The sequence below is a fragment of the Drosophila hydei genome, unplaced genomic scaffold (assembly GCF_003285905.1).
Source record: "Drosophila hydei strain 15085-1641.00,03,60 unplaced genomic scaffold, DhydRS2 tig00000063-arrow-pilon, whole genome shotgun sequence".
NCBI lineage: Eukaryota > Metazoa > Arthropoda > Insecta > Diptera > Drosophilidae > Drosophila > Drosophila hydei.
The window spans coordinates 6,552,011-6,570,879 of NW_022045657.1; the positions used below are offsets into that span (position 1 = coordinate 6,552,011).

General features: G+C 42.7%; 1 protein-coding gene across 4 annotated transcripts in view; it reads right to left on the reverse strand.

The window, feature by feature from the left end:
* LOC111601530 overlaps window positions 1–18,869 on the reverse strand; it is a 95,462-nt gene that overhangs the window by 41,835 nt on the left and 34,758 nt on the right. For 2 of the 4 annotated variants that reach the window (XM_023318159.2, XM_023318160.2), the window contains exon 4: window positions 1,779–3,082. In XM_023318159.2, coding sequence (XP_023173927.2) covers window positions 1,779–3,057 — 1,279 coding nt within the window. In that variant the 5' untranslated portion in view covers window positions 3,058–3,082. Of the gene's footprint in view, window positions 1–1,778; window positions 3,083–8,976; window positions 9,081–13,313; window positions 13,668–18,869 lie in introns of those variants that run through there. The other 2 variants (XM_023318162.2, XM_023318161.2) reach the window with 2 other exon arrangements.

An 18,869-nucleotide genomic window follows, 5' to 3' on the forward strand; every position in this document is an offset into this window, starting at 1 on the left:
TGCCGAGAGGCAACGCAAGCATTGTGCCTAATTGCGACCAGAGGCAATACTATGCAGCGAGGGTCTATTGAGAGTAAGCCAACAGCCAAAGATGACTCAAAGTAAATGCAGCTAATGGAGGCCTACCTCAATGCACTTAACAACAACTCTGGCCCGAGTACAGCTGTTAAGTAGGGTGTATAAAGAGTAGCAATGCGAAAACAAAAAGCAAATAAATAAAGAAATAAAGCAAATAAACGTGTGCACAGCGGCAGCTGCCCACTTGGCGAGTGCAAGGGAAATCTGGCCAAGATCAAGGCGGGGCGTGGCGAGGGCAGTCAAAGCTCCAATGGGCAGGCTGTCCATTGCGATGATGATTACCAATGCTTGAGCGGCTGTAAATGAAAGCCGCTCATTCTGTGAAGCTGACGTGCGCTCGCTTAGGACAACGCCGTCGTCATTGCGATGATCAGCAGATTGGCGCCTTAAGCCGTCACACGTCAGCTGGGCTAAGGGCAAGAACTCAGCTTAACTTGGCTGGAGATCAGGCCGGCTTTCAAGCCTCATTTGCCTATCAAAATGATATAATATGCGTTCATGACGTCGAACGCGTCGTACGTGTTTCCTGTGCCTGGGCCTGTGCAAAATTCCCAACTGGCGGCGGGTGGCAGTTCGCAGGAGGCAGTTGGCTTTGGGGCGTGTCAAAAGCCAGCTTAAGTGCACTCTACAATTGGTGACAAGGCCCAAATGCGAGGAGTGTTTGGTTTTTGTGCTTTTTGTTTTTTTGGAGGGGCAACTGCACCCAGCTAGACGAAAGTCATTTTTTATGCAACTCTGCTCAATGGCGGCGACGCATTTACGACATTTCCAATCGCCGCACAAATGCAGACGCACTAATAATAAAAATTTTTTTCTTTTATTATTAATCACAATTTCAAGTGACTTTTCATGAAAAGTTTTTATGCGGCTTTAAGTGGCTTTTTATTAAGCATTGCTGCATTTAATTGACTTGTAATAGAGTCGACTCTCTGTGCACGCGTGTGTGTCTGTGCGTGTGTGTGTTATGCAAAAGGTGTGTCTATGTGAGTGTGTCAGGCTAACGGAAATCCAAAGCTCCACGTCATGCATAATTCATGACAAAATTGCAGTCAATTTCTTTTGATTTTTAATGTAAATAAAAGGCAAATAAATGCTTAGGAAATTATATGTGCACGCCCTTCCCAAAAGGCAGTCATTTAATATTTGTCATTTGTAAGCGTTTACTGTTCGTATGATTACCCAATTTTCAGAAAATGTTAAGCGTGGCTTTAGTGAGTGACTAATAAGTTAATTATGGCTGAATTAAACTTAATTGCTCGCATTTAGCATTTTAAGTAATTGCCATGCCAGTGATTCAGATGCCTGAGATGCTGTATCTGATCTTTAATTAATATGATATGGAACGCTTTTTGCGCTGTGTTCAATAACAGGAAATGACTGGACACTGAGCTGGCTGACCTTCGGCATGTTGCCCCTAGGGATATAACATGCCAAGACTCTCAGACAGAGCGCCTCTAAGGCAGTGGGCGTCCGCTTTGGGATCTGTTGCGAGTCGTGGGCCTTTCTCCCTTATGACAGTTGAGTGCGCAAATCAATTAATAACTTATTGTTAGCTATTAACTAGCCTAATGACTGTGTGCTCGGCCTGTGGCCGATTTTCCCACAACAGCAACAACATTTCCGCCCAGGCACTGGCGACAACGCGACTTAGTTGCCAAAGCTGATTAAGCGGGAGCGAAAAAAAATAAAAAAAAACTTACCATTTCCTGCCGCAAAGGCGGCGATGCGCTCCCTAACCGAACGTCTGGGCTCGTCGTTGCCGTTGCCGTTGTTGTTGCTGCTGCTGCTGGTAATGTTGCAGCTGTTCGGTTGCAGCATATGCGTCGCAGTCGCCTGCGTTGAGTCATGGCTAGGACTTCGCTTCACCATTGTTGTTTTGATCACAGTCTTAAGGCGGCTGGGCGTGGTCGGACGTGCAGCTATGCTGGGCTTAGGTGTTGTTGTTGCTGTTGCTGTCAATGTTGCTTTATCGCTGCACAGCACTTCTGTGGCAGCACCCACAAACTCTTCTGCTGGTGCTGTTGCTGTTGCTGTTGCTGTTGCTGATGTTGGCAGTGTCAACCCACACTCGCTAGCCGTGGCCGTTGCTGCCACGTTCGTTGTTGTTGCTGCTGTCGTAATTGTCATTTTATTCTGCGGCGACTTCGGTGAATCAATTTTCGAGTTTTTGTTTTTGTTGTTCGTTTGGGGCACGGCGTCGTCGGGTAATTTACAATAATTACAGCGCGGCTTATTGTTGCCGTTGCTGTTTGTATTGTTGCTTAGTGTATTTTCCTTATTGCTAAGTTGCAATTGTTGCTGTTGTTGTTGCTGTTGCTGTTGCTGTTGCTGTTGCTCTTCCAAGCTATTGCTAAGTCTTTGGGTTGGTTGTTGCTGTTGCTGCTCATTGCCACTCTGCTGGCCGTTTGTGACAGCGCAAGTTTTACTTTGAATTGTTGTTGTTGCTGTTGCTGTTGCTGCTGTTAGTTGGCTGCTACGCTTGTTGCTGCTGCTGTTGCTGCTGCTGCTGCTGATGTCGCCTTTGTAGTCCTGCCGCCATTGTTCAGACACAATTCGTTGATTCATTAATATCAGCGCCACATTTCCGTCGTGGTCGCTGTTGCTTTGCCCAGAGATCTCAGCGATATCATTTGCCTCATCATCATAATCATTGCAATCGTAATCACTGTCGCAATCTTGGCGTCGCTTGCTGCTACTGCTGGTGCTACTGTTACTGTTGCTGTTGTTGCTGCGGCTGGCGCGTGGCACATCATCAATATATGTAAAATCGTTATCAACGAATATATTTCTAGCATGCAGCGTGTTCGCCGACGACTTAAGCTTGGGCTGCTTCAGAGTGTAGCGCCTGCGCTGTGGGCAACAGCAGAACTTGATGATGGTGCGCGGCGATGTTGGCGATAGACCTGGCAGAGTTGGCGTCGGCGGCGTTGCAATGTCAGCCCATTTCTCGATCAATGCCAGCTCACGAACATTGGACATTGTCGTATAGCCATGGAGTCTGATTCTGCATGAGAGACAGAAGAGAAAAACTTTAAATTAATTGCGAACACCAGTGAGAGAGAGAGAAGAGGGGGACAGAGAGCGCAGGGGTAAAACAGGGCGCACCAAAAATCAATTAACCACATTTCTCAACGCATCTCAGCTTTTCACCAGAGTTTCCTCATTCCTGCGCCGGCGCTTGCTGCCTTCGCTGAAAGCCGATTCGTTGCGCACATCAGCCTGGCACAGCAGCGCCATCTGTGTGTCATAGTAGCTGCCACGTCTAGACGACAGAGCAGCAGCAGCAGCAGCAACTGTTGTAGTTGTAGCTGTAGCTGTGGCTACTGCTGTTCCTGTTGGCAGCGGCAATGCCAACATGTTTTAATTGCAAACTGCTTTTTGCGCAACACTTTCGAATGCGGCTTAGAAGTGACCGCCAAATATGTTGCCAGCCGGCAGTCAGCAGTCGGCAGTGGCGAGTCGGGAGCTGCGAGTGGGGAGTCGCAAGGCAGCAGCCCGGCCACATGTCGATGCATGATTAACTGCCCCGTTAAACTGCCAGTGGCGGCGGCCTGCATCCATTTAATTGCATTCGTTGTGCTGCACAAAAAGTAACAGCAGCAGCAGCAAAGTATTTGCCCACAGGGCAGCCAGCAGCAGGTAGCAGTGGCAGTGGGCACTTCCATCGCCCACTGGCTGCCACGCCTAGCGTGAGGTTCGAGTCTTGACTAGCTCAACTACCCTTGGGGTTGACGCTGACCTTTTGTGCTGGCCCGAAAGCTTTTGTGAAAGTGCCTCAGCGCTCTGTAGTTCCTTTCACCAGCTATGCTGTTTGTTCGTCTGCGTCTTTTGTGAGGCTGTCCCAGTGTCCCGGTCTGTGTGGCACGCCTCTTGTCAAATGCTTGACAAATTAATTTCAATTGTTTAATGCACTCGGCTTATCTTTCACTTTATCGATTGCCGAGCGACAGCGAAAATAAATTAACAATAAATAATTTTAATTATTTCATGAAGATGTCAAATTACACACACCCACGCAGTGGGGCGAAAGCCTAAAAGCCAAGCACCGCCAAAGCTCACAACTGTTTGCCATGTGTGTGCCATACCCAGGGCCTGCACCCACTCCCGCACTCCAGCCCCAGCCCGAACGCCGACCCGTGCTGGTGTAGAGTGTTGCGATCTTTGCCATTAACTGGCGGCTATTTTGAGGCTTTGCACAGCTGCACAGCGCTCTTTGTATTTATTATTATTTCTCCTTTTTTTATTTATTAAATTTTTGCCAAGGCTTTTAGCGCGCCTATGGGAATTTGGACAGCTCTAATAGGATTTTGTAAAGTCCGCTGAGCTCAGCCGTTGATGGCAAGCCGCACACACATAGATTCACACACACATTTCTGGTGATATTCAATAAGCTTAGAGCCTGCAGAGAAACATTACATTTTGGCTGTTTGTTGTCTTTTTGTGGCGCCCTATTTATAGCCAATGGGTCTCATATTACACATTTAAAATATATATTTCAAAGTTGAGAAATTACACAAGAAGCTGCCAATGGGCATGGAAATACTAATTTGTCAATAAATAAATAAATAATATAAATACATTTAAAGCTGCGTTCATAAAAATAGTAGTGCGACTGAGCAACAAATGTTGAATAACAAAAGTTAGTGATAAAAATAATATTTGAAAACAATTTGTCGCGAATATTAATAGTAACAATTTTTAAATAATTTTTACTTATATACGTAAATATTCGTTGTAAAAAAATAAAAGCTGTTCAAAAGCATGCGTCATAGTGCATGTCTAATCTTAACTTTGGATGTTAACTATTATTTTCCAATATAATATAATAATATTTGTATATTATCTATCATCTATTTCTATATGTGTAATTTGAAAAGCGAATTGCGAACGTTGGGAAAACTCTTTTATATTTCTTATATATGAACGTTGGACTTTTCATTGTGCCATGCACATTCTATAAGCCCCTTTTAAGCGATCCACACATCGTAAAACAAAACGCATAAAAAACTCAAAGATATACAGTTGAAACCTCAAAAAACAACAGCAAATATGTAGTTGCTACCTCCTTTGCCATATGCTTATGTTCAATAAATCCAAATGCGGCATATGATCGTGTGCTTATATATGATATTGTGATTTATGGCTCCAGGCTGCGATGTTGTCGTTTTTGTTGTTGTTGCTGCTGGAAATTAATATTGAAAAGCTACTAAATCCAGACTTACGCATAAATTAAAACTTAAGTAGGTTGACAGTTTTTGTTGTTGTTGCTTTTTGTACTATTTGTATGCACAGTAAGAATAAGAGAAACAGCAGCAGCAACAGCAACAGAAAAACAAAAAACAAGCATTGAGCACCCTTCTCGCATGCTTAACTCGTAATTTATGGCATCGAGAGCTGGAGAACATTTTTGCACATTTTGCAATGCATTTCAATGCGTTTTCGTTTGACATCGTAAATACATATTTGTCAATGCACTTCAAGTCGTTCGTGTATAAAAATAAATGTATATAAAAATAACAACTAAATAGCGTATAGCATGATTATATGTGCGCATGCGTGGCACGTACCTAGCCGTACCGATGGGGTTGTTTATGAAGTCTAGACGCCAGATTTGGCATACATATAATTATCATATAACAAAATGTGGCAAATGTTATTGCAGCTGTGTTGCGCGACATAAATATAACGGTAGCAAAGTTCTATGAACCCGCCCGGAGCAGAGCGACTGTCGGCTCTAGCTAATTGAGGAGCACTGAGCGCTGATGGCAGTCGCTTAATGTCAGTTAGTCCGTCACTTTGGCCGGGCCATCGATCAATCGAGCAATCAATAAGTCAATCATATGCATGAGCAGTCAACAAAGCGCATACAAATTGCCGCAATGTCCGCAGCTTTTATAAGTGCATTACATGGAGCAGCTTACAGTTTCGCTTTTCTGACGCAGACAGCGAGCGAGACAGAGACCGAGAGAGAAAACAGGCGAAATATAATGAAAATAAAATATATATTTATATATATATATATACATATATATATATATATATACATATATATATGTGTATTTGTATATTTGTATATCTATTCAATAGATTTATAAACGCACATTCACATAGAAAACGTTTTTAGCCACAGGCGCATTGGCAGGCAATCAAAGCGACAGACATTAACGCTCCAACGGGCAAAGACTGCAACTTGGCCACGTACGTCGGCTCGTAATGCTGCCCATTAACCCGCTGACCCCGGCTATTGGCTGGCTGCTGCATTGCGTGGCCAGCTGGTAATGACTCTTTCTCTTTCCCTAGCTGAATAGCTGGCGCGGACTTCACGCAAAAATACGCAGAAGCCAAACGCTTTGCGACCAGCCATTTGCCATTTATAACAAGTATTGGCCCAGTGCAGTTGCCATCAGCCGTACTCGAATTTGTTGCCAATTTGCAGTGCCAAAAAGTTGGCAGTTATCTCTTTTGTTGTTTCGCTTTTTGGTAGTCGCCCAATTAATTTCCGCATTTCCCAGACAAACTTGGCAATTAATTTTGCAGTTTGCATATCTTCAACCTTGTTGCCTGACCTTTTGACTCAAGTGATTCACGCCAACGCCATCAGCCATCCACCAGCCGACAGCTCCGGACGTCAGCGTCAGCAACAGCGACAGCATCATTTTGGCCTAACGAGAATGGCCAGGCTCTAAGTCGGCAATTAATCAAAGCGCCTTTGGCCAGGCCACGGACAAATCCTTTTGTATATATGTTAGCTCGCCAGCACTCGTGCTCGAATATGGCCAAGCCAACTGACAACGCAAATGGCCAAAATGACAGCGGGCCCGATCAGCGTCATGAGTCAGCCCATGGGCAACGGTAACATTAACATGCGTTGGCTTTTTGGGCGGCATTTCTTCGAGCCAAACGCCCGACAGGCCCCTGCCAAAGGCCACAGCGAGCGATGCCTGTTTATTGAAATTAACTTTGTTGCTTATTTCAAAGATAGCAGTGCCCAGAGGAAGCAGTTGGCCATGGCAACAAATCACGTGCAATGTAGTACGCATAATCTTATTTAGTTTGCGCGGACTGCAGCTAATCTATCTGAGACTTAATTATCTACCGAATAATCTGTTAGCTGCAGCAAAATTCAAAGAACTTCGCACTTGATAACTCTTGACACAAAAACTAAGCTAAAATAATTTCAGAGAACTTTTATATTATAAGAGCAATATCTCATAAAGCTCTGAGAATATACTATGGTATATATTCTGAGATCTTACATACCTAAAGTACCAAATTGACATGTTGAGAACCACTGGCAAGTCTTAAAATTTTTTGATTCACGGACTTGGTATGTCATCATATTGAGAACATAATCAAAATTAATGGTACATGAGCAACAGTAACAGTATTTTTAAATACTGTAATAGTTTAATTAATTAAGCAAGTCTGACTTAAGCCAACTGCTGACATATTGCCGGTGGCTCATATTGTAGCCGACGCCTACGTCTGCGCTGGCGCCAGCCCAACAGCATATTGATTTCACGCACTCATAGCCAGGGACAAGGACAAGGACGCCTTGTGCAAATACTTGATACAATACTCTCACAATTGACAGCATTAGTGTTGGCTCTTTGACGCGTTTCGATAGCCACTCAACGCGCACTGATTAGTGTTGAGGCCCAGCACATGGCGAATGGTTCACCTGCAACTGTTTGAATTGCTGTTGTCTTTGTGAGAGGGGGCTGGGACAGGGGAGCGTGGTGCGTGGTTGGGTCTTTTGGCAAAGGCCAAGTTAATGAAAATATCATTACAATTTAGCCCAGAGCGTAACAATAAATTGTTGTCTACAGTTTAACGCTCACGTCTGCGCGTGTCCCACTCAGTTTATTGACTCATGAAATATGATCACTTCTTAGGGTGTGTACACTTTATAGCCAGCACACATGGGCTTAGGCTCAGACAGAGGCGACTCTTTGAGTGTCGTGCTAAGCGCACATTACTCACCAAACTCACCAAGCTCAGCAGCTCAAATTCTGCGCGTGCGCGCCACCATTTGCTTCATCCCAGATGCGCGCAGCTCTCGTCAAGATTAAGCGCAAAAGCTGTGCAATCGCTGAGCGGCTGCTGTCAATTTGACAAATGCTCAGCGCTCAGCGATTGTGACAGTTTTAGCGGATTCGTAATTAAGCATGCGCGCACATGCATAAACAGCATAAATATCCCAGCCAAAGAAAATACAAAGCCATGGCATGCCTGTTGATTTTGGCCAAATCCAAACACTTGAAGCACTGCCGTTGCTGCCCCGATATTGCCACAGACTGCGTACTGTCAGGATGACAAATTGCGCACATCGTATGGGCTGCTCGCATGTCATTTGCGCATATCAAAGCGCTGGCACTGCCAGCACTACGGCTGCTGCTGCTGCTACAGGTAATTAAAATAATGTAGAAAAGGTGTCAAGGACTCGCGACGTAAACTGAATTTTAATTTCGTACAAATTGTAGCTGGCACTGCGGACCTGAGTGTACACATCAGCTGCAACATGGCAGGGTGGCAGTCTGTAATTTACATATTTCTTGTATCGATTTTACATGGCAATGGGACACTTTGGTATATTGCATGCATAATGATCATGATCAATAAATAAATATTATATATTGAGCGACAAAAGCGATTTTCTCAATACTTTGCCATGTCGACTGCCAAAATAAGGCATAAAATTGAATGCATAAATAACAACAAAAAATTCGATTTCTACCAGTGTCTGTTAGAGATTTACTTACTCTTTGCATAAAAAACTTAACTGACTAAAATTGAATTGATAAATTCTATCTACTATAGAGAACGCAGCTTCAGACAGCAGCTCAGTCAAATGCGATGCGAACATATAGACTCTGCGCTTAAGTTACGTATACTCACACATATATATATCACAGTAGTACATACGTTCACACGTATCACTATACTTAATCTGAATGTGGAACGGGCCAAAAAAAGCAGCTCAAAACATTTGCATAATTTACCTGTAAAGAAACAACGGAAACATAAATTATTTTTTTTTTTGGCAAAAATAAAATAATAAAATAAAAAATAAGTACTCCTTTTTTATTTTAAATATATAGTTAAGCTAAAGCCACACCTTTTGCAATAAATTGTAGACATTTCGCTGTCACACACACACACAGGCGAACACATAGTAATTAAATGCACTAAAAAATGATATAAAACTTTGAAATGCAAATGCAATCGGCATTCACGGACTGCACTCGTCTTGAAGACGTGTGCACTGCCGGCAACTTCATTGACAAATAAATTCGAAATTCGTTTCCCCCAAAAATAATGGACGCCCTGTGGGCTGCCCCAAAGCGAGCGGCAGCATACATAACTCGACATTGGCTTCCTGCACAATATGCAACATTTTGCTGCACGTCCGGATGTTTACAACAAAATAAACAACACACAACAGACAACGCGCCTTCATATCATTTCAATGCGCACTCAGCTCACATCAAATCGATATTCAATGCATAAAACTTGTTACAGTTTCAATTTTGTTTACTTTGTCTGCGCTTTGTGCACTGATCAAAGTCACATGGAAATTTATTATATAACCCCGTTAACAAGTAGACATGTAGTTGGGCCGGCATCCATCCAATAATTGGGCGCAATCAATCAGTCGACGAACGAACGAACGAACGATCTGATCAATTCAAATTGAAATCGATGCAGCGTTAATCTGCCTCTTGACCCAGTTGACTCTTAGATCTATCTACTAATATCTACTATATATTTGGCTGGTGCATTGTAGAGGCAACTGCAGCTCCAGGTGAATGCACCCAAAGCAATTCGTAAACGTATTCTGTTATTTTGTTTACTAATGAATTCCACAATGGCATCCCGTTTGCTGCATGCCCCAGCCATGCCCGCCGAGAGATCTGTTTGAAGAGCTTTGCTTGTAATTGTTCTCTAAATGATTGGGCGAGGCCTTGTCGTCGTCTGCGGTTACGCCATGTGGCTTTTGGGTCGTCATAATGAGGTGCCAAAGGCAAATAAGCTGCACAAATATGACCAAACGATATTTTCCTACTCGTCTCAATATTTTTCTATCACCTGACATCTGCAGCGTTCTTTAATGAGCTTTCGTAAATCATAGTCGCGCATGTTGTGGTAATTAGATTTTTCTGTGTGAGTCAGATATAAATCGGGTATATTGAACAGCTTCACTTTCAATATGTTGTTAAATGTGAATCCATATAAGTTCCAGTATAAATAATTATAAAATATAGAAAGCGTAGGAATAACGAAACCTAGAACAAAATTGATGCATGAATAGGGTATCTTATGAGTCTAGCAACTATAAAAGGTTTTGTCTGTTTATTTTCTTACAGTTTGGTTCATAAGCTAAACATAATACTTATAACAATCCCATCGTAGCTCTACTCTAATTAGATTTTGAAGTGTTTTCCCAGCACTTTTCTTGTCAAGTTGAGCTTAGGTTTATTTTCCCACTGTGGCTGCAACTCAATCGTCGTATGCACAATGTGAGAGGCGAAGACAAACACAGCTGTTGGCTCGATTGGAGCTCGCAATTGTTTAGAAATTTGTGGCCCCAAAAAAAGAGAAGAGATATTTCAATAAATACTCGTTTACGAGCTGGCTGGGGCAAACCATTTGGCATGACTGCAAATTGGGAACGCATCAGTCGAAACTCAATTTGTTTGTTTTTTCTATTTTATTTTTTTATTTCATTTCGGGCAAAAGCTCAGGCCGCTGATAGAATTGTAACAACTGTCGCCGCATAAATAAAGCAATTTTGATTTATGCTCCTTTCGAGATTATGAAATATGTAAGAGCAGCAGTTGCAGCAGTTGCTGCTGCTGCAGTTGCAGCCACAGGCCAAGGAGAACTGGCGAAGCAACGAGTGGTTGCCGTGCCACACGGATTTGCATGTCTAGCGCCAATAATTCTAAGGTGTGCACTCCGATGATATTTGAAGTGGTTGGCGGTGCGCCGAGATGTCGACGTTTGATATGGCGCGAGGCAATACGACTAAAAGCAATCGCAATGGCAATCGCCAATCTGTGGCCCATCCATCGATGTAAATGTGCGTGGAATTGTAAGTTTTTTCTTTACTTTTTTTGTTGCAATTAAAAGAAACCACAGCTGCAATCTTTGAGCATGGCTTTTGTGCATGTAAGCGGCGCTTTTCAAAACTTGTGCTGCTTATCAAGCAGCTTGTTTTTGTTGCTGTTGTTGTTGTGATTGCTGTTATTGCAGATGCAAGAGCCGATTGGCGCGCCGGCACGCAAATAACCAACGCACGCCCAGTTTGAGTTGCAGTCGAAGTTCCTGCAAGTGCAAATCTCTCTGAGTCATAGGCTCTGAGAGCAGGCTGCGCACAGCCCACAGGCAAAAGCCTCATTAGGCGTCATAGTCTGCAACATGCTTGCTCTCAGTCTGAGTCTGGGTCTGAGTTCGGATCTGGGCTCGTTTCAATTTCTGCGTTGGCGTCGAAAGCGCGTCGAGCACTCCTCTTTAAGTACATAGTTGCAGTGATTGCAGGAGCACCCAGACAGCCAACCGCTATCATTCCCATCCTCAGCCTCTTCTTCGAGAGGTGAATTCAGCTATTTGCGTAAATATTGTCAAATGGGCCGGCAAGGTAAATCATAGATGTCAGGCGGCCGATAGCTATCGCTCGAATTGGTTTTCACGCCGATCAAATTGTTTTTGGGTAGTGAAATCAAAAGTTTCGTTGACCCACAAAGCGTACAAATTCACATGGGGCCAGCATAAAATTTATTGTTGTTTATTTTCGCCATGGCCTATTAAAATATAATACTTTATACTTGCGAGTAGCTTGTGCCAGATTTTTCAGATTTTTATATCTCCTGCGCAGGCGCAGACAAAGCCAAAGCCAAAGAATATCGGAGCCAACTTTCTGATTAAGAATTATATATGCGACCATAATGGAAAGCCATAAAAAATGATACTTATATGAATGCAGCTACCCTCGCAGTTATTTGCAATGTGCTGCGGATGAAGTTCGATTCCCAGTGCCTCCAGTGGGCTCCGCTTAAATTTGACCCAGAATCGACAGGCGCAGTTGCAGTAATGCGGAAGTTCTTTTTACTGCTCTACAGTTGCCTGGCTGCAGAGTTATCTTTCGTCGCGTATAAATATATTTAATGACTCAATTTGTAAAGAAAAATGTGCTGGGGTCTTAACCCATCTTGTTTGCTCAGCGCGCATTTGGCACTCGTAAGCTCCACTTGGAAAATTTGCCATAATTTCGTCTTAATTGCGGGCATCGGCCACGCTGTGGCTGCAACTCGTATGAATCTTGACTCTCTGTTGGTCTTTTATTCAAAAAATTTGCATATCCACTTAATTTAACATAAATTATGTAATTCAAGGGATCCATTTGCCTTTGTTCTTCAAGCTAAGGACTCAAGAACCTACAAAAATGAAACACATTCTCATAATCTCTTCTCTTTGAAATCACATAATAAAATCCAAAACAGGTTCAAAACTCGATAAGATCTGGCCTTTGTTTGCTTCAATCGTATACAATTTTTATTTGTCATACAACAAAATTCCCTTAATTGCGAATTGTGGGGCTAACACGAGAGAGAAAAAAAACCCAACAGCAATAATAACAGCGCCAGGCAGTTATGGCGACATTCTTTCAGCTATTTTGACTGCTTTTATTTTTTATGGCCAGAGCAAATGGCGAAAATAAAACAGAAAAGTGTCAATAGGCCACAGTGCATAAATTTTACTAATTAACATTTATTGTTTGCTGATAGTAGAACAACAACAACAACAATTGACACAATATCACTTTGCTATAAAACAGCATTCAATTTGCTAGTCATAAACTTTTATGATTTCGCGATTTCGTTTGGCCCTGACAAATAATTTAAAAATATCTCAGTAGCAAAATATTTAGCGATATTTGTTTCAGGAAAATTCAGAGATTATAGGTAAGCCTATAAGGAATGCGTATATATATTTGTTATTCAAATAAAATAAAATAAGGAATATTTATTATTAGAATTTTTAATAATATATTTATAATAATTATATTTATAATAATTAATGGCATGCTAGGCTGCATTAAAATAATAACGATTTGTCAACCATATTCTCCTCTAATGACACCCAGTACCATACATATAAAATTTAATAATGAAAGATAATATTTAAACATCTGGCTTTGAGTAGCATACAAAAACTATAAGAACAAAACTTACAATTTTGACCCAGAATTAGTTCAACCCGTGGAATGTGTGGCTGGCTCACTCGTTGATAAGAGGCATGGACCATGCTCTATGTAATCAGCACTCAATCATGCACCAGCAGCTCCAGTAAATGAATGCTGGCGACTGGTAATTAACCCAGTGCATTATTGACCGTTTGCTCTATACAGATACAAAATGTTTTATAGCGCACACAATTTAAAGTTATTTAGAGGCGGAAAGAGGAGAGACAAATGTCGAGTCAACTAAGCGGGCTGAAGAGCCAAATTGATATGATTGAAGCAAATGCAGTGCGTGATGTCTGCGTCTTTGTCTTTGGTTATTCTTATTATTATTATTTTTATTGTTGTTGTTGTTGTTGGTGGTGCTGTAAACAAACTAATTAAAACTGACACTGACAGCTGATGACAATTTACGCAGCTGCTGCTTCAAAGGGATACTGAGCTAAGCTCCAAGCCAGCACCGAGTTGAGTTTCTCCGCAAGAATTTATGAAGTCTGGGGCAAGATGTACCACTCTCCCTACCCTATACCACACAATAAATGTCGCTGCATTGCATTTGTTCAATTGAAATGTTGCACGCGTAATTGCGAAAAACTTCAGCTGTACTTCAAAGCAGCAATAACAATCAACCAAGAAGCAACTGCAGCAGCTGAAGCAGACGCATTAAAATAGAAATGCAATTTAAAAGACGATCATTTAAATTAGCCGCAACTGCGCGCCGCATACAAATTGATGATTGCCACTAGTAAATGAGGCATTGGCAACATGTTGCCAACAGCTGGTTCTGTTGATGTTGCTGGCAACACATGTTGCACACGTTAAGGCTAGCCAAGAATCTCTTGTTACAGGCGTAAGTCAGCTGAAAGACACTTCGTTTTCGATGACTGATAGTCGCCTGCATGCCTCATTTCATTATTAGCCATAGGGTATACATATGTGCGCTATATATGTGCTATATAGCAACAATCTGTGCAGAGAGACACACCTTAGAGCAATGCCAGCGACTACGACGACAGTCAGTCTGGCAAAACATGCGAAACGTGGGCAAATAATTATATAGAGACCCACTTGGCATTGCTGCTGATGCTGCTGCTGCTGCTGTTGTTGTTGTTGTTACTGTAATTGTTGTCTATTTGGTGTTGGCTTTTAGCGTAAATGCAAAAATAAAACAACAACAGCAACGAGAGCAGCAAACAAAGCGCATGTTTAACTTGAAATTGTTACACATTTTTGTGTTGTTGTTGTAGTTGTTGGTGTTGTAGCTGCAGCAGCAGCAATCGAGCGAGCAACCGACCGACCGACCAGTGACAATCATAATTTTTCATAACTCAACCGGTTTTTCGGCGCGCCTGACTGACGTTTATGCTGCTTGCTTTGTGCTAGCGGCAGTTTTTAGCTTTTATATGCCAACAAAAAAAAATATATATATATATACATTTATAGTGGTGTGTGTATGTGTGTGTGGGGCTGCACATGCGCACAAGTGTCGTCGGTTGTTGGCGTCTGCGTCCGCATCTGACTCGGCATCTACTACAGCTACTTACACGAAAAAACCGCTAAGCGTTAGCCCGCATGCTGCTGGGGGCAGCCGGGCAGCAGGGTTCAGGGAGCGGTGTCGTGCTTATTGCACAAAAGAATAATGTGGCATGTGCTCGGCCTGTAATTACCTGTGGGTACACGCACTCACACCTACACACACACACGCACACAGGCCACAGACCATGTAAATTTATATATAAGTTGTATCTCGATCGCGCGTAATTAGCCGCATTTTTGTGTACTTTTTGTTGCTGCTGGTACGCAATGAAGGCCCTAGTTTCAAGGTACGAGTTTTTATTTTATTATCGTGCTGTTAATAAAACATGTTTGCATAATATTGTTGCTATTTGGGCTTATGTTGCAGGGCAGCTTCATAGACTTTTGACTGTCAAGGTGAAGCGGACTTGAATATGTAATTCCCAAGTACGAGCTTATAAGTAGCATTGAAATTATTGTCAAACTTAATAGTTAGATATCTATGAAACCTGATTCCTAGCTTATATAAGTATATTCTTGATTTTAGCTAAGCTTGCAACAATTGCTCGTGGGATTCAGAGCAACGTCGACGAAATGCATACGACAGAGTAGTCTATAATTTTGAAGCATTCAAGTGCCCATCATGCTGGCATGCCAGAGCTATTTTTCTCTTGGCTGGCTTGTGAAAGGAAGTTGCTAGTAGACAAGAGCAGCAGCAGCTACAACAGCTACAGTATTGCCAAAATGCCGAGGAACTTGTCCAGTCCACAACAGACAACAACATGGAAAACTATTGCAGCTGCAATTACTCGCACTTCAAAATGCCAACATTTCGAACAAAGAGAATTTTTCGATGGTTTTTTGTGCAGCAAGTCCAAAGCAAGGCAAACAACAAAAGGCAGCCTGGCAACATCAATCATTTTGCATTTTGCATTTGCATGCAACGGACGGTAGCCCTGCAACAGCAACGGCAACAGCAACAGCGACAGCAACAGCAGCAAAACGAAAAATAAGACATACATTAGCCGCAGGGACTGTGTTAAGTTTTAATGCTGCACTTGCTGCCCTCCTTAGCAGAGTGGACTGGGGCGTTACTGGGCACAATGGCGATGCGTTTCCATTGTAAACAACCCACCAAACAATAACCCTTAACATTTCGCAATCATCTGGCCATTTCATTAACATACTGAATTGCATTTAAGGCGCGAGTCTTGGGCCATTTATGGTCGGTCAACTCATCGCATGAGTCACACACACACACACACACACAGCCCACTTGAGAGCCCTGCATTGTCATTTAGCTACTCGTCATAGTTGGTTTACATGTTTGTTTCGAGAGTTTATTTTTTTTTAGCGCTGACTGCCTTTAAGGTGTATTCCATTCACCCACACTCAGCTTTATGACAAGCCCCTATGATTCCATTGACCACATCCGCTACGACTGGGTGAGTCATTTGGCAAGTGGGCAGATTTACTCTCGGGCGTAAACATTTGCATTTGGCATTTGCTAAAAGTTCTAATTGAGGTCAAGGCCTTAGAATTTGATTTTCGAATACAGGTTTGCAGTCTGTCTAATTGGAAATGTTGCGATAACATTCCATGAAATGCTTTTTTATAGCAGCTTTCAGTTACTTTCATTGCAGCCAGATAGCATTGGACATAATTACGTGTAGCTGCAGATAGGAGCCATTAGGTATTGTTATGGTTGTTTCGTGTTCTTGATAAAGCAAACATTGAAAGCAAAGAATTTTGTTGAACTACACTGCGAGAAAGCATAACTATTCATTCAAGTGGAACCCGGATCCGCATCCAACAAACTTACTCAGCATTGGAGAGAGCATTGAAATACTATAAAAATAGAATAGAATCGCAACACTTCCATTATTCAAGAGTTTTATCATAACAAACCGTAGCAATATCCATTTAGACCATTATGGAGAAGGGCCTTTTCTTGTTATTTCTTCATTTAAGAGCCGCTGACATAACATTTCGCATGGCCATGATTTATGCAAAATCCAAATGCGTACAAACGGACAGGCTTATCTCAATGAGCTGCTGCCGATGGCCATGAGGCTGCCTGGCTAAGCATGCGGCCAACTTTTGGCTTTGGCTCTGGCTTTACCCATATGCGTGCAGCTTTGACTATAGCCACAACAGCAACAGCAACAGTAACAGCAGCAACAACAACGGGAACAGCAACAACGACACAACAGCGATATTGATAGGCGCAATTAATTATACGCGCCTCACACTGACAGTAAGCGTTTTGCTTTGGTCGCACCGTTCGACGCCGCATTTGCCCTCGCACCACTTTGCCCCTCTTTAACTCTTCTTCTTCATTTTGGTGCTGCGTACGCCGCTTGGCGGCATGGACGTCGCGACGTAGCACGTATCAATGACCAAATGACATATTAGCCTTCGTCTTAGTGTAAAAAGCCGCGATAACTTTGGCAGACGCACACGCAATGTGGCGGCGAGCAGCCAACAATGCTAACAACAACAACAGCAGCAGCAGCAACAACAACAACGTCTCTAAGAACTGGGCGGTCAGCTAATCGTTTATTGAACCCGTCTGTAAAATAATGCGCATACGCAGCGTGCACCATGCCGCGTTGTGTTTAGCGTTTTGTGGCCGGCTTTGGTTAGCCAAGTGCTGCATTTCCAACTGTGCAGCACCGCTGGCCCGCTGCTCGCGTTGAGTGCTCCAAATTACTACCAAATGGCACCGGAACCCCATAGGGCAGCACTGATTAGCAGACCAAATATGGGCAACTTTGTGTGTGTGTGTGTGTCTGTCTGTGTGAGTGAATGCAATAAACATGAATGCATATGAGTTGGAAGCTTATGTGCACGTTTCGTTTGAAATATGAGCACCTAAGTGACTTTATCACAGGAACAGCGATACAGACAGAGACAGAGATAGAGACAAAAACAGGTAAAGCGAGAGAGAGACACAAAGATAGTGACAGAGGCACTGTCGCTGGCGCCATTACAGTGCTTCTCATGAACTTCGGCCACGCCGGGAGAGCAGAATGCAACTCCCACGCTATAAAGCAGCTCATTTAGTGCATTTGTCACGTCTTTGTTGCTGGTTCTGTTGCAGTTATTTACGAGCGCGAAGCGTGTTTTGTGCTGCTTAGAATTATGATGGGTCCAGGAGCAGACCAAACAAACAAAGAACCATCATGACGACAGCAACTGATAAGTATATGTTGCGATAATACTTATATATATAAAGAGATATTTTCTATTCAATTGAGTTAACGCAAGTTCCTGCTCATAAACGAATGTTATTGCAAATTGTCAGTTACTACCGTGCAATCAAGCACAACAATTGCAACTGCAACAGCAACACTTATGGCATTGGCATAGAGTGAGCTTCTCCAGAGCCCTCTCCAACTGATTTGCTAAACAATTACGAGTACGTATACGCTCTCTGGCAGTACAGTGCAGCAAATAGGCTGTACAAGCACTTAAGATAAAAATCTTAATAGAATTGCAAGGCGCATTGCAATACAAATACTTGTGCGAATACAAAAAACATGAGGAAAAAGCGAAAATGAAAATAAAAAAATAATAAAAGCAATGAAGCCCCACTAGTGGTTGTTGTTGTTGTTGTTGCAGAGTTGAGACCTAATGATATTTATCAGCGATTTATACAATTTCCATGGGGCATCATCATATTTACAAGTTAATATTTGCGCTAACAAGATTTGCCTGGGCCCCACAATGCCAACAACAAAGCCGGCGATCAGCCAGCCAATGGCTTGTCTGAGCCGTCCCAGCCGTCTCTGCCTCATGCCAGGAATCCCACACAAAAGGATCGCATCTACGGCAATGGCATCTCTACGGGCGAGAGAGCGACATGAGTAGACAAGCAAAATGCTTGTTAAGGCACAAAACATGCAGATTTCATTAAAGATATCGCGACTGAGACTGAGACTGAGACTGAGACTGTGACTGCGACTCCGACTGCAGTTGTTGCTGAAGGGCGCACAGACCAGGGCCACTTTGCATGTATCAGCATTCAGCG